The sequence below is a fragment of the Myotis daubentonii genome, chromosome 10, assembly GCF_963259705.1.
Source record: "Myotis daubentonii chromosome 10, mMyoDau2.1, whole genome shotgun sequence".
In the NCBI taxonomy this organism is placed as follows: Eukaryota; Metazoa; Chordata; class Mammalia; order Chiroptera; family Vespertilionidae; genus Myotis; species Myotis daubentonii.
In genome coordinates, this window is record NC_081849.1 from 40,321,289 (window position 1) to 40,335,358 (window position 14,070).

The 14,070-nt window shown below is 39.7% G+C and overlaps 1 protein-coding gene across 7 annotated transcripts in view; it reads right to left on the reverse strand.

The window, feature by feature from the left end:
• Window positions 1-11,355, reverse strand: part of CACNA2D1 (calcium voltage-gated channel auxiliary subunit alpha2delta 1) — a 395,226-nt gene extending 383,871 nt beyond the window's left edge. For 5 of the 7 annotated variants that reach the window (XM_059712164.1, XM_059712161.1, XM_059712163.1 and 2 more), the window contains exon 1: window positions 10,884-11,354. In XM_059712164.1, the coding sequence (XP_059568147.1) occupies window positions 10,884-10,978 (95 nt within the window). In that variant the 5' untranslated portion in view covers window positions 10,979-11,354. Of the gene's footprint in view, window positions 1-10,883 lie in introns of all 7 variants that reach the window. The other 2 variants (XM_059712160.1, XM_059712158.1) reach the window with 1 other exon arrangement.
• Between the last annotated feature and the right edge of the window lie 2,715 nt (window positions 11,356-14,070).

Sequence of the window (14,070 nt, forward strand, 5' to 3'; positions counted from 1 at the left end):
GTACAGCAGGTTAAGTAATTAAACTGTTTGAGATCAAATTTTGCTCCTAAGAAAATTCATAAAAGTTCTTCATACTCTAAATTTAACTTCCCTAATCTAGAAAACAAGGATAATAATACTTATCTTAGGGGACTAACTAACTAAAGTTGGATGGGTTCAAAAGCATGCAGAGTATTAATTCACAGTGCCTGGCATACAGAAGGAGCTCAAAAATGTCAGAAAGCAATCTTATAATATGTAAAGAGAATGCTTAGCATTAGTGTCCATACATTCTGCAGGTAGAGACATCAAAATTAGCTCAAGTAAACAGTGAATGCCTATGGGAGAGAAACGAGAGAAAAATACAGAGCCCATCTAACTCTTCTCATCTCTTGTTGCAAACGACGGGGGTGATTTTTCCACACTGCACTGATACCAATGGGATCGACATTGATTCATAGATGTGCTGGCATGTGTGATCCTAACCATTCATCAGTCATCCTGGAAGCTCAGGCAACCGCTGTGAAGGCAGCTGCCAGTAATTTCCAGGCCTTCCGGAGACCTGAGGTGCCCCTTTAAGAGGTGACCAGGAACATGCTTTGCAGAAATATTCAGTTAGTTGTTTCTTATTTTACCAAACTTTTCATTTTGTTTTATTGACAAGGAACTGTTCCAATTCAAATCTCTTCTTTTTGCTAAAGACTGGGATAGAATGTAGTAGTAAACCTCCCCTATCTGTCAAAAAATAATTAATAAATAATGATAAATTGCTAAAACAGGAATGCTTTCCTCTTTCTGTTATTTCCTTTTCACTCATATTTCTTTTTACCATGAGCATATATACATATTAAATCTAATAACATTTTGCAAAACTACATGGATTTTCAAGATAACAAGGTCGTCTAACAAAAGGAGTGAACAAAAAAATAAAGACAGAAAAGGATCAAATGCCGCTGTGTCCAAAGGGAATAGAGCTATGAACTGAGTCTCCTTACTATCAGGTAAGGAAAAACTCTAGTCTGTGCATCTCAGAACTTGAACATCACTCACGTGTATGCATTACATTTCTGAGCCCGGTCATTCCTCATTGAGAATGGAATATGTAATTTGAAACATTCCTCCAAAAACATCTCCAGTAAATTAAAAGTGCATCTATTCTATACCCCAAACATCTGCTTTAACTCTCAAGGCTGATTCATCTTCGAAAAGGTACTTTGTAAAACACTATTCTTCTTGATCCATTCCTCACCTCCTGTCAGGAAATTCACCTATCAGTCATGGCCCCTCATCTCTTTCATCTCTCTTCCATTTGGTCTTCTCCCTCAGATACCCTCAAATCTCCCCTTGGGTAACACTTATTTCCTTGTCTCTACAACCTTCCCCAACCTCAGGAGCCATTTTCTAAGAACTGCCTCTGCTCTATCCAGGCTAACAGCAACTGGCCTGGTGCAATGTAATACTTCCTAAAGAGATCTGACCGGGGTATAACGAAGTGCCCCAAGCTCTGGTAACCAGAATCATTTCTCCAAATCCCATCTCCTGATCACCACCACTAAATGGCCATCTGGGCTATATTCAGACTATCAACATAGGAGGCTATGTTTGGACTAGAATTCTAGTCTCAAACTAGTTCAAAGCTTTGATGGATAAATATGAACTCTCACAGCTATTCAATATCATGCGCACTGGAAAGCAGATAAGGCAAATTTGCAGGGAACAGAGAATGAAAAGTCAAAGAAAACCTGTAGACAGGAGCAAGGGATGAACCCGTTGGCAGTCCCACCCCTTCTGCAGTTGTTGGCACATCCTTGACCTTGACTCCCATAATTGATCATCCAGCTCCACTATCACTGAACGATATTTCCCTTTTTGGTTCAAGATAGTCCTATGGTTTCTTACTACTACTACTTGAAATCCCAAACAACCTAATATACTGTAACTCCTATTTTCAAACAAAGCAAAAGAGTGCCAAATTTCTTAAAGTGTCTTCCTCTGAACCCACTATACATCTTCCCCTTTCCTCACATTGTCAAATCCCTTGAAAGAACAATCTACACTTGCCACCTTTCTAGTCTCAGCTGCTACGCACTCCCAAGGCACTGAAATCATGCTGCAGTCAGCATGCTGAAACTGCTCTCGTACCCTCGTGGCCTGGTGACTTCCTTAAAGGACTCATCTTTTCAGATCTCTAAAAGTCATTTGGATATTTATAACATCATTCCCGAGCCACACAAAATTATCAACCTAAAAATTAGCCTGCTATATTTGGTCTAACATTTAATTAACTCACCCTTAATGCCTTGGCATGGCCAGGCCAAATGATCCCTCCAGGCTTATATGGCCCGAGGGCCAGATGTTCCCCAACCCTGCTGTGTCTAGGTTCTTCTTTGGAAACTCGCAATGCCTGTCCTAACAGATACTAAATAATATTTGCTAAATAGATGAATGAGCCTTTTTTTCTGACTTCAAAGTCTGCACTCTGAAATGTGTCTGCAAATCCCCTTTAGATACATATTTCTACAGACACACTGCTAATCAAAATGGCCAACAGTGAGCCCAGTTCCTTCACTCCCACCACCAACTTGGTCTTCCTCCCGTGCACTCTAATGTACAACGTTCCATGTAACATGATCTACCTGGTAGAGATCTTAGATTCTAACTCTTCTCTCTTTCTGATTCCCCGAGTACCCAAACCAACAGGACCTGACATTTTACTTCTGCAGTATGTTCCACACCTGCTCTGCTTTCCCACGACCACTGTTCTTTTTTAGACCGTGGCCAACTCTCACTCTGGGAATGGTGCCATGGTCTACTAGCTGCTCCTCTCATTGTCTCTGCCTCAAATATTGGTCTCTGTCATCCACCTTCTAGATATTATAAGCCAAAGCCTATAACTTTTATTTTTAATTTAAAAAATCTGAGGATGGAGGCCAAATTTGAGTACGCAGAGCTGGGCTACCACAAATGTCCATGTGCTGTAAACACTGCCTGTCTCCCTTCAGATCATGTAGAAAGATGGCCCTGATGCAAACATTTTATAATTCAGACTCTAACCAACAATCCAGTCCCACCAACATCTCTTCCTACCCAGGAGCCCAGACCTAATACGGAACAGGCCATGTTTCTTCAACATGGTATGTGCTTTTACTGGATCATGTTTTGGTCCCACTGCTTCCCAGTCACCTTGGAGCTGTGAATGTCCTCCTGTGGGACTCTCTTCCTCAGTTTGGAGTCTCAGAACGTAGCTCAGTGCATTATATAATTTGTACTGAATAATAATTGCGTTATTCATTGAATTAAATTGCATTTCATGTTAAAATATATGAAGCAGGAGACATTGGAGACATTAGAGACAGCATAAATTAAAATTTTTCAAAAATATGATGTATTATCTATCTTGAAGTCTCCGGTATAATACATAGATGCCTACAGACCTGCAAGTTATTTAATTTCTTATAATCTAATGAAAAAAATTACGAACAGAATTTCTTTCTGTTCTTATTAGCACTTTGGTTTTTAATAGTGTTATAGTAACACTTCTTATCCAATAAACCAATTCCCCAGGGTTTTATAAAAAATAAAAATGTTTAATTGCTTCTAGTTTTTGAGACCAAGACAATTTTATTGTCTTTGGTTTGTTTCTAAGGTGAATTTTCATAAATGAATATATAACTATATAAAAGCTAATATTATGTTCAGTAAACAGCACTAGAAAAACCAAGCTCACATGGGACATGGAAAAAAATAAGAAAAAATTTTAAATAACCAACTGCTGCCTTTAGCATCTCTAATTTTGTAATCCAAGGGCTCCTCTCTGCCCCACTTTACACATGCATCATTCCTCATGGCATTTTTACCACGCCTCTACATCACTTGTTTAAAACAGGAGACTTTCCAGGCTGCCTAAGCCTTTTTATTTTACTGAGCAGTCCTCCTTTAATCCTGAAAATAAGACATCATTAATGTCTAACCATGCCTTTACATAGCCTGACAGTAGGCACCTTCCACAGAGAACTATTTTATTAGCTCTTTCCCTCTTTCCCCTAATTATCCCCACATATGTGGGCAAATGTCAAACGAAACAATTGTCTAGACTGACAATTTTGGTGGAAGTTTTGATTATATATTACAGACATCTGTGCATCAAAATCCCTCAACAATTTCCCATTGAGAGAAATGTCTGGTGAAAGAAACATGAAACAGTGAGAGAAGAATCAAGGGAGAAGGAGGACCCGAAATTGAGGTCTGATCACAGGTTACTTGGGAAAAAAAAAAATTCCCCAATAGAGTCAATGTTATATTGAATAATACATTAATAGTAAATATGTATGTGCATGAAGGAGAGAACTAGAAATTAGTTATATGAATAGAAGAATTCTTAATTAGCCAGGAGACTATCACAAATTTTTAATTACTCAGAAAAAAAAAAGAACTTCAAATTGACAGTAAGATTATCCCCAGATCTGAAGCATTTAAAATGGGCAACAGCATTATTTGTATTACCATCATTTCTAGCTTAAGTAGCTCCCCCATTTATGATATAGAATTTAAAATATATCCTAATTTTTTATCCCAGCAGAGGCATATGGTAAAAAAAAAATCATTAGAAGCAAATGTTAAAATAACATCTAGCCAGAAATATCCCACATTCATATTCAAACAGAACTTTAAATATTGCTTCACATATAACACCCTGATTCTGAATTACTGAAATTAACTGTAAAAGTGCACCAGTTTGTTGAGGCCACAATGTCAATCTTTTCTTTGTTTGGAATCTTGTTACAATCTGTACAAATGGCAAATTTTAAAGGCGCAATGATCATTTGACTCATTATTTGAGATTGCTAATAGTAGTTTATTCCTGTGTATTAGAATACTCCAAAATATATAATTCCTATTTAAAAAAAGAAACCTGAAAGTTATATTTTACAAATAAAACTAAAACATGGGCACATTTATCCTTCATTCCAAAAATGTCATAATGCCAAATATGTTTAATTCTTAACAAATTTTTAAGTATCCCATATGTAAGTGGCAGAAACAAAATTGTTTAGCATGCATAGACCTCTTAATATGTACCCCCAATATTCCATGTGCAATAGTTTCTTTCTCATGCTTGTTTTGTTTAAAAGATGGCAAAACTCCCCAGCTGGTGTGGCTCAGTGGTTGAGCATCAGCCTATAAACCAGGAAGTCACAGCTCGATTCCAGGCCAGGGGTTGAGGGCTTGAACCCCAGTGTGGGGCATGCAGGAGACAGACAATCAATGATTCTCTCTCATCACTGATGTCTCTGTCTCTCTCTCCCTCTCCCTTCCTCTCTGAAATCAATAATAAAATATTTATTTTTTAAATGATGGCAAGTCTATCTTTAGAATCATACTTCTTTTCAATCATCATTATGTTAATAACTTGTCACTATATGATCTGAGCATTTTCCAGTTGCTTTTGTATACAATATATCATTTTATTTTCTTTACAAGTTATTCTAAATGCTAGTGTTAGAAAAATATTTTGAATATCATTTAATCCCTAAAAAAACGGTTGTGGATTGGCAGATATTAAAGCATGAACATTAGTTAAAAAACTTATCTTACTGAAGTTTTTCTACCCTAGCAAACCACTTGAAGTTTTAAAAAATCCATACATGTGTACACACACACACACACACACACACAGTGTCCCCCCAAAAAATGTATATATACTAAAAAGACAATATTTATTAAAATACACTTCATTTTCAAAATGTAATAGAATCTACAGCTATCAGCTGTTAAAGTGTGTATACATTCCCATATATATATATAATCAGGGTGGAGCAAAAGTAGGTCTGCAATTGTATGTGAAACAGTTTATACTTGTATTATTATTTATTAATTATTGTATTCTTTTCCATACCAACAATTGGAAATCTACATTTGCCCCACCCTGAATATATTTGCACACACATATAATATTATTAAATAGAGTACTATAGTAATATAAACTGGACAATTTATCTAATTTTGCAACGTTAATATTTTGGACCCAGAAGGAAAAGATGGCAAATACAGTATTTTTCACAAAGTGCTACTATTTTTACCTCAAGTGACATTGAAGTCAAAAACCCTCTTTCTTTCAATTCTGTAAACAATATGACACAACCATTTTTCTTTTCTTTTCATGCACACAAAAGAAAAAAATGAACCGTGTGTAAGCTATGTGGTTGGTTATCGCAGTATAATTCTACGTACACTGGAAAGCAACCATATGAAAGGCTTGGGAACAGGTGTGGTACTAAGCAGATAATCCATGAAAAGGACTGGCTGACATAGTATGTTATAGTGCCTGATGCAGGCTACCAGCCGTAAGTAAAAGTGGAGTGGATGAAATAGAACAGAGTTCTTTCCCCATGAAAGCAGCTCACAGGCTTTTTGAAATACTATAACAGGCAGCTCTTTTATTACAAATGATAAAAGGTTATCACTTTTAAGAGCAATAAAATGTTACTTCTCAGAAATACTGAAATTCTGATTTTTTTTCCAAACTTCTTGATATATATGTTTATGTTAGAACTGATTATGTCCATACATGTAAGTCACTGAAGGAAATCAATAAATTGGCAATTTGCCTAAAATATATTTTACTTTCACCATTTAAATCTCCAGTTTAAGCTTATAAACAGTTTGAAGACACATATAAGAAAATAAGAGGTGAACTTAGAAGAACAGATTACTTCCTTGGAAATTTACATGTGTATTGAAAACCAATGATTCAAATTATTTTTAAAATTCTTAAATGCATTATTTCTTATGAATTTATACTATAAATATAAATACTAAATTTGAATACATAATTTGCACATGTTATTTAGGTTTTTGCAAGACCTCACCATGTGTAAAACTATGTTATTTTTATCAATACTGGAGAAATAAAAGAAAGGTGTCTATGCAGCGAGGTTTCTTTGAAGAAAGAGTGGTAAATTTTTTATATTTTCCAAAATGAACAGTTTGCTTTAGATTCTTATTTTATATGTACTTATTAAATTAATGAAATCCATGAAAAAATAAAGGCATATTTTATCTCCTTGTTATAAACTATAATAAGTTATGTCTTTGTATATTTCTAAAAAAAACTGGTTTATATCCATTTCTGTCAACCTAATGCTCATCCAAATGCCAATCCATATAGCTACACATACTACTATGTGTAAACATTAATAAATTTAATATCATGTTACTACTTATATGAAAAGAATGTATCTACTGTTGCATATTTTAAACACACACCTGTGAAATAATAAATGTCATGTGCTTAAGCTGATGAGAATAAATTAAAGGTCTAACAGGGATTTATTGATGTTCATAGTTCTAAGGTTTTATTTTACATTTAATATTTTATCTCATTTTACCAAGGACAGATTTTGTTGTATACATAATATGTGGGAAGAAATTGCTAAGCCCAAATGAGAATAATTGTCACTTCTAACACATAGTAAAGAAAGATATTCATTGCAAGTCATAGTCATGCCAATGACATAAAAAAAAATTTTCTGCAGCCTTTAAATTTAAATTTGCCTAGTAACAGAAATATGCATAGATAGATAGATAGATAGATAGATAGATAGATGATAGATAGATATTAAGTATTTAAACCCCCAAGTACTACTCTTCTATAAGATGTTGTTTTTTTCATGTAGATCCTATATCTCATGTAGACACCTGTAATTTATCCCATTATACAGTTTATAATAAAACCACCATATACCAATGGTCTCTCAGCCAATTATTCTTGACTGATTGGCATTTTGATATGACTGAGATAAAAGTTTCACATGAGTAGTTAGAACTACAATGTTTAAAAAAAAACCTGAATTTATAAATAGGTTCTAAGATTAAGAGGGACAGGTTTAAATTAACATTATAATACTGACTTCCATACATATTACTCTGAGTTTTAAAATAGAAGTGTTTTCACATATGAGTCAAGAAATTATTTCTAGAACAAGCGAGAGCTCCCTTTTTGAAAACTGTATTTTAAACTACCAATATAACGTGCATTTTAACACGACAAAACTGTATTTTCCACTTACATATAAACCAATATGCATGAGGTGGTTGCTACCATATGGCATATACATGTTTCACACCTTATTGAGACAATCATTTCCACAAGGAAAACCTAACCTAGCAAAGAACTGTATCAAAATTTCCTTGTCTTAAAAAAAAGTTATTTTAGTATTAACACTTAGAACAGTTTAACTACTGCTTTAATCCAGAAGAATCTGCTATGAGAATGTATGAGAAAGCAGACAGCAAAAAATTGAAGCTATTTAGAAAATTTTTTGTTTTATTATAATAAAACTTAAGCTCTTAATATTATAAACACTCTAAAAGAAACACTTTGTGAATTACTAGCTGGAATTGAGGCCCACTCCAGTAAGTGCATAATTAATTTCAGAGTGTGTTGATGGCATCCTTTTCTGATAATCAAAACTTCTCATGTTACCTTTTCTCTGAAAAGTAAAATCATCCAAAATAAAAAAGATTTACTAATGATTTACTAATGAGAAACTTACACATAGAAGCATAATAATGTGCCTTTAGTGAATGCTATCATCTTTGTATGCAGTTTTTATAAACTTGAAATTTTTTCCAAAGATTTGAGATTTTCCCTGATCTCCACACTTCATATGATTTTCCTTTCAAGAAAAGCAAATGGCATCACATCTTGATGAAAATAACGCTGCAATTTAAATTTTTTTAAATTTATTCAAAAATCTAACATGAAATACAGATGTCAATTATCATTTGTCCTCATTTGGAAAGTGTTACTAACTTTCCAAATGAATAATAATTGAAGATGCAGTCTTACAAAAATATGGTTAATATTATCTATATGATACTGGCTTAGACCTACAAAATCTTTCACTAAGCTTTTATTTCATGAAATGATGTTTCGTATAATTTGAAGACATCTTAAATTCCCACGGTTAAAAAATAAATTTCAAATCTTTTAAAAAAAATTTGTTTTCCTAATTCCTATTTTCGCCCACTATTTATTTTCTTTCTTGTCTCTAGTAAATTTCTGACCATGGAAACTGAGTTATTTTAATTTGAGGAAATCATTTATGGAAGCTGTACTTACAAAAAGGATTTTTACATTAATATTTTACCATGTCACATTCAAGAATAAAAGGTTGTAGTTTGTTGGAGTTTAAAGTCATAGTTTTTTTCCCCCAATGGTGTGATGATGCATAACCTCCAAATGATAGAAATAATGATAATATGTCAGTTAAAAATGAGACTAAAAAGGTGTAAACTAAACACACAGACTCCTTTTTAAAAAGCCACTTCTTTATTTGACACAAAATGCAAGTGAGTCACTGGAGTTCTTGCTGTATAGGCCAAGCTAGAAAGAGTAAAAAATTAGTAAGAGTAAATAATTTTGAAGTATCTTTAGGGTAATCTTTACTCTTTTTATGTTTTAAAATATCTGCTTGGAACATGCTGCCAATTTAATGAAGGTCCACAGATGGCATTTACCCTTTTGCTTCATAACAAAAATAGGATCTGCAATCGTTTTTATGGAAGATTATCTAAAAAGGAACATGACTGTAAATCAATGATAAAAATATTAGACACTTCCCTCCTCTGGGTTAGAGTGTGCATCAGTCAGATGCTTGCACTGGCACCTAATGCACTGAATCTAATAGCTGCGGGGTTCCAACTGGTAAAGATTCACAGTTAGGATCCACCAAAAACTATCGTATCCAGCACTCGGTCAACAAAAGGACAGCAAATAATTCCCAACATCATACATACCGGGAAGGCTACCGTGGGCTTTGTTGTTGTTATGTAAAATGCATTAAAGTGACTCATCCACTTAAGATCACCTACTCTCAGAAGCTTTAAAGTAGCTTCAAGAACTAAAATAAATGCTTTCCCAGAATGCCTGGTAGGCTCTCCAGCGCATTTAAAAGTATGTATGTGTATTTTTGTGCCACGGACTTGGATTCTTTTTTCCAGCCTAAAAGAGAGAATTAGGTTTCATTCCCTTCCTTGCCGTGTGACTACATGGCTACCTTTAAACACTCTATTTCCAGAAAACCAGCGAGGTGGTGTGTGTGTGTGTGTGTGTGTGTGCGTGTGTGCGTGTGTGTGTGTGCGTGTGTGTGCATGTGTGCGCGTGTGCGCGTGTGTGCAAGTTATTTTAGAATCTTAAAAATAAGAGAAAATTGCAGGAGACTCTGGTAAGGCTCAGTTCCTCCCCCAAAGAATAGGTTCAATTCATTCTAAGAGCAGGAACCGCAAGTCTTCCGGCAATTAGATGCTTCCAAGAAAGGGTGGCCCCAGTACCTGCAAGACCCCTGGGTGGACGGGACTCTGCGGCGGGGAGCGGGCAGGCCAGAGAGGCTGTCAAGTGCGCCCAGGGACTGAGGACCTACAGGAGTTTGGACACCGGAGCAACTGGAGAGCATCCCAGAGGCCAAGTGCGGGCGAAGTCCGGGCTGTCCTGCCAAGCCTGCCATTACCTATCTGTAAAACGCCCGGCCCAAACACAACTTTTTATTAGACTGCGTGTGGCTGAGAGCGGCCAAGTGGCTGGAAACTTTCTTCTCTTCCCCCCCGTGAAAGGCGCACCTATAAACTCTTTCGAGAATCCTTTAAAGAGAAGGGCTGAGGGCGCCGGCGGGGGGTTCCCGGGACCGCGCGGCCAGGGCGGCCAGCCCCTCGGACGCCCCGGTTCAGAGCACATCCAGGCGGCGAGCGGCGCCCTTCTCCCGCTCGGCCTCTCCGATCCCAGCCGGGCTCGCTCCCCACCCCCACGGGCAGGAAAACCCCGCGACTCGGCCACGGAGTCGGGCGCCCAGCCCCAGCGGCGCCCTCGGCCCGCACTCCCAGCCCTGCCCGGCCCGGCGACTTACGTGATGGCCGAAGGGAATGGCTCCTCCGACGAGGGGCGGATCAGCCAAGATTGGAAAAGTGTCAGAGTCAAGGCCAGCAGGCAGCCAGCAGCCATCTTCGCGATCGAAGATCAATCCCGCCTCCCTCCCCAGCCCGGGAAGGAAGGAGCGGGGCCGGGGCCGCGGGGAGGAGAAGGGGCGCCCTCCGCCCGGGGCGCGGAGGTCCGAGGGCTGGCGCGCCGGCCGGGGCGCGGACGCGCCGGGGGAGCAGGGGCGCGGCGGGCGCGGGGAAGGGGCGGCGGCGGGCGGACCCTCGAGCTCGCTTCGCGGTTCAGCTTCCCGGCTGCCTCGCCGCTGCCGCCATCAAGGGCGACTTTGGAAACAGACCTTGCGAGCCTGCCGGCGCCCGCGCACTCTCACTATCTCTTTCCCTCTCGGCTTCTTCCCTGATTTATTCCCCCGATCGCCCAGGGGAAGGAGGCGGAGGCGGGGGCGGGGGCGGGGGCGGGGGCGGGGGCGGAGGAGGAGGGGTGGCGGGGGGATGTCGGAATGGGGGGATGGCAGGCGGAGAGACTTGTGGCGGGGAGAGGCTCCGTCTGGCTGCTCCCGGGGAGTGGAAGGGAGGCGGCTGGGGGTGGGCAGAGGGAGGGCTGGGCGTCAGCGCGATCGGGCGGGGACGGGCCGGAGCAGCCCTCCTTACAAGGCAGAAAGGAACTCCCCAAGTCGGCGCCCGCCCGCTGCCGCTGCCCGGCGAGCGGAGGCAGAGCGGACCCAGCCCCGCGGGGCTCCCCCGGGACAGCCAGCCGCCCCGCGGGCACCGGGCTGCGGAGGCTCCAGGCGGGACTTGGCCGGCGTCTTCGGGGGTTATTTTTGCACAGGCGGGCTGCGTTCCCCCAGCCTTTCCCCCGAGTGCAGAATCCACTGCCGGCCTGGGAATCTGGGGGAGTGATCTGACCACAAATGCAGGAGGGGGTGTATTTGCATGGGAAAGCCCCGCTTTGGGCTCTACCAGGTGGCACTATGTATTTGCCCGGCAGCGCCTGAAGCTAGAGCCCCTGGCCTGGCTGAACGCCGTTTGTGCCGGCGGTCCCACCCCAGGTACGGCTCACCTGGCGAGGACAGCCTCCCGGCCGGGCTGAGGACGTTCGGGAGAGCACCTGATGCTATCACATCTTCCCAGCCCTGCCATTCAGTGGGACAGAGGGGTGGAGGGACGAATTCTCCATCCTGGGAGGAGAGAACTGCGAAGGGGCTTTGTACCGTTCTGGTGAGGCTACTCCAGGAGGGTTCAAACGCCCGGCTTTGGCCACGGGGCTGCCTTGCCTGCAGGGTGAGTTCACTTTGGCAATGGGAAGGCACGAGAAGGGTAGCAATTTGAGAAAAGCGCCTGAAATGTGGAGGAGGAATTAAGGGAGGAAGAGAAAGCTGAGTAGCAGCAAGACAACCAGTTTTCACCTCCACCCCCGGCAGCCGCAGTGGGAAGGCGTGCTCAGGCACCTCGCAGAGAACAGAGGGGTCTTGGACGAGGCCTCTCCCAACCGCACAGGCCTCTTCAGGAGGGAACTGGTGTGCCAGGAGTGGGGAAATCTCCTTGAACGTCTTAAATTCATAAGCTCCCTATGATAGTGTATTCCGATGACAAAAAAAAAATGACCATCCTGCATGTACGTCCAAGCCACAATTATGAGGTGGCTGTAAAATGTTAATGATCCCTTCTTTAGTTTCAGAGGGGCGCTTATGAAAGACCCTTACGTAATCAGAATTTATGTTCCAGCTCTCTGAAGGCAACATCCCGAAACAGAGAAGACATACTACTACTTACTAGCAAAAGATAAAAAGCGTGTGATTTTAAGATTCTTGACCCCATGATGTTTTCACCCACCCTCCCCCCCCTCTTTTACCGCTCCTTTGTGGCGCCTTATTTGTTTTTGTATTCTCTACATCTCTTTATTGCTCTTTGTTTCTCTCTTCCTACTCTGAGAGGCCTCACAAAAGGCACCCCACCGGGACTTAACTTTGTTTTATGCTAAGCATGGAGTGTGGCAGCAGGAGCTAGCAAACAGAGATAAAGTGCGATGTAATGCGATTGAGAAACAGAGCTCAGGAAGGAGATTTTCTATAACAGACGAGAGCTTTCCACTCCAAAATTAGATAAGCAAATAGTCCAGTCCATCATTTATTTTCCAATTTTCAATGATGCAAAAGCAGATTTTCTCCCCCAGTATGGGGATGACAAATAGCAGAATTAGACGCCCATTATTGTCTGCGTGATATGTTGGTATCATAATAGCCTCACTACATAAAAATATTTGTATAATGTATTCTGTCAATGATTTCAATAATGACCTCAGAATTCCTACTAAGGTATACCATTTCCAATTTGATATCTTTAAAAGAAAGAGCTTAAGGAATAAAAAAAAATCTAATAAACTTCAAGAGAAGGTAAGTCAGCCTTCAGTATTAACATTGTTGGCCTTTGAGCCAAATCTCAATTTTTTTGGATCACTATGATGAAACACACTGTTTTCTAATATCTGAAGCTGCTGAAGAAAGATATTGCTTCTACAATTCTTTGTGAAAGTGTTGGTTATCAACTGTAAGGCTAAATCACTGCTCAGTGCTCTGTTATAAGGTTTGCTACTCATGGTTTTTTATCTACCTAAACCTTTTTAATGAGAATATCCATAATGTGAATTTTATTTCTAATGTCCAATAGTTAAAACACGACCATTTCCACAACATAATATTATGTGCCTATTGGATTAGCCATAGCCATTGACAATGCATTGTTTCATCTCAGTTCTGTTATTTTAGAAAATTTCCCAAAAAATCAGATCTCATCCCATTACTTTTACTGAAATTTTGCTAAAAGCATCAAATCTGCCATTTAAGGTAAACTGTTTATAAATCACAAGGACTGATAATAAAAGTTGTCTTATGGGCTATAAATGAGCAAGAAGTAAGAAATCAATACCTACCATTCACTTAGAGGAAATTTTCTAATATGAAAATAGACTAATGAAGAGTTGCAGATATTTATATTTAGTCACATCTAGAAGAAAGTTTAAAGAAGATTTAGTTCATGCAAAGCAGTGACTTTTACTCCCTGTTCATTTAATTTATTGGGGTGACACTGGTTAACAAAATTATGTGGGTTTTAGGTGCACCATTCTACAACACATCATCTGTACACTGTATTGTGTGTTCA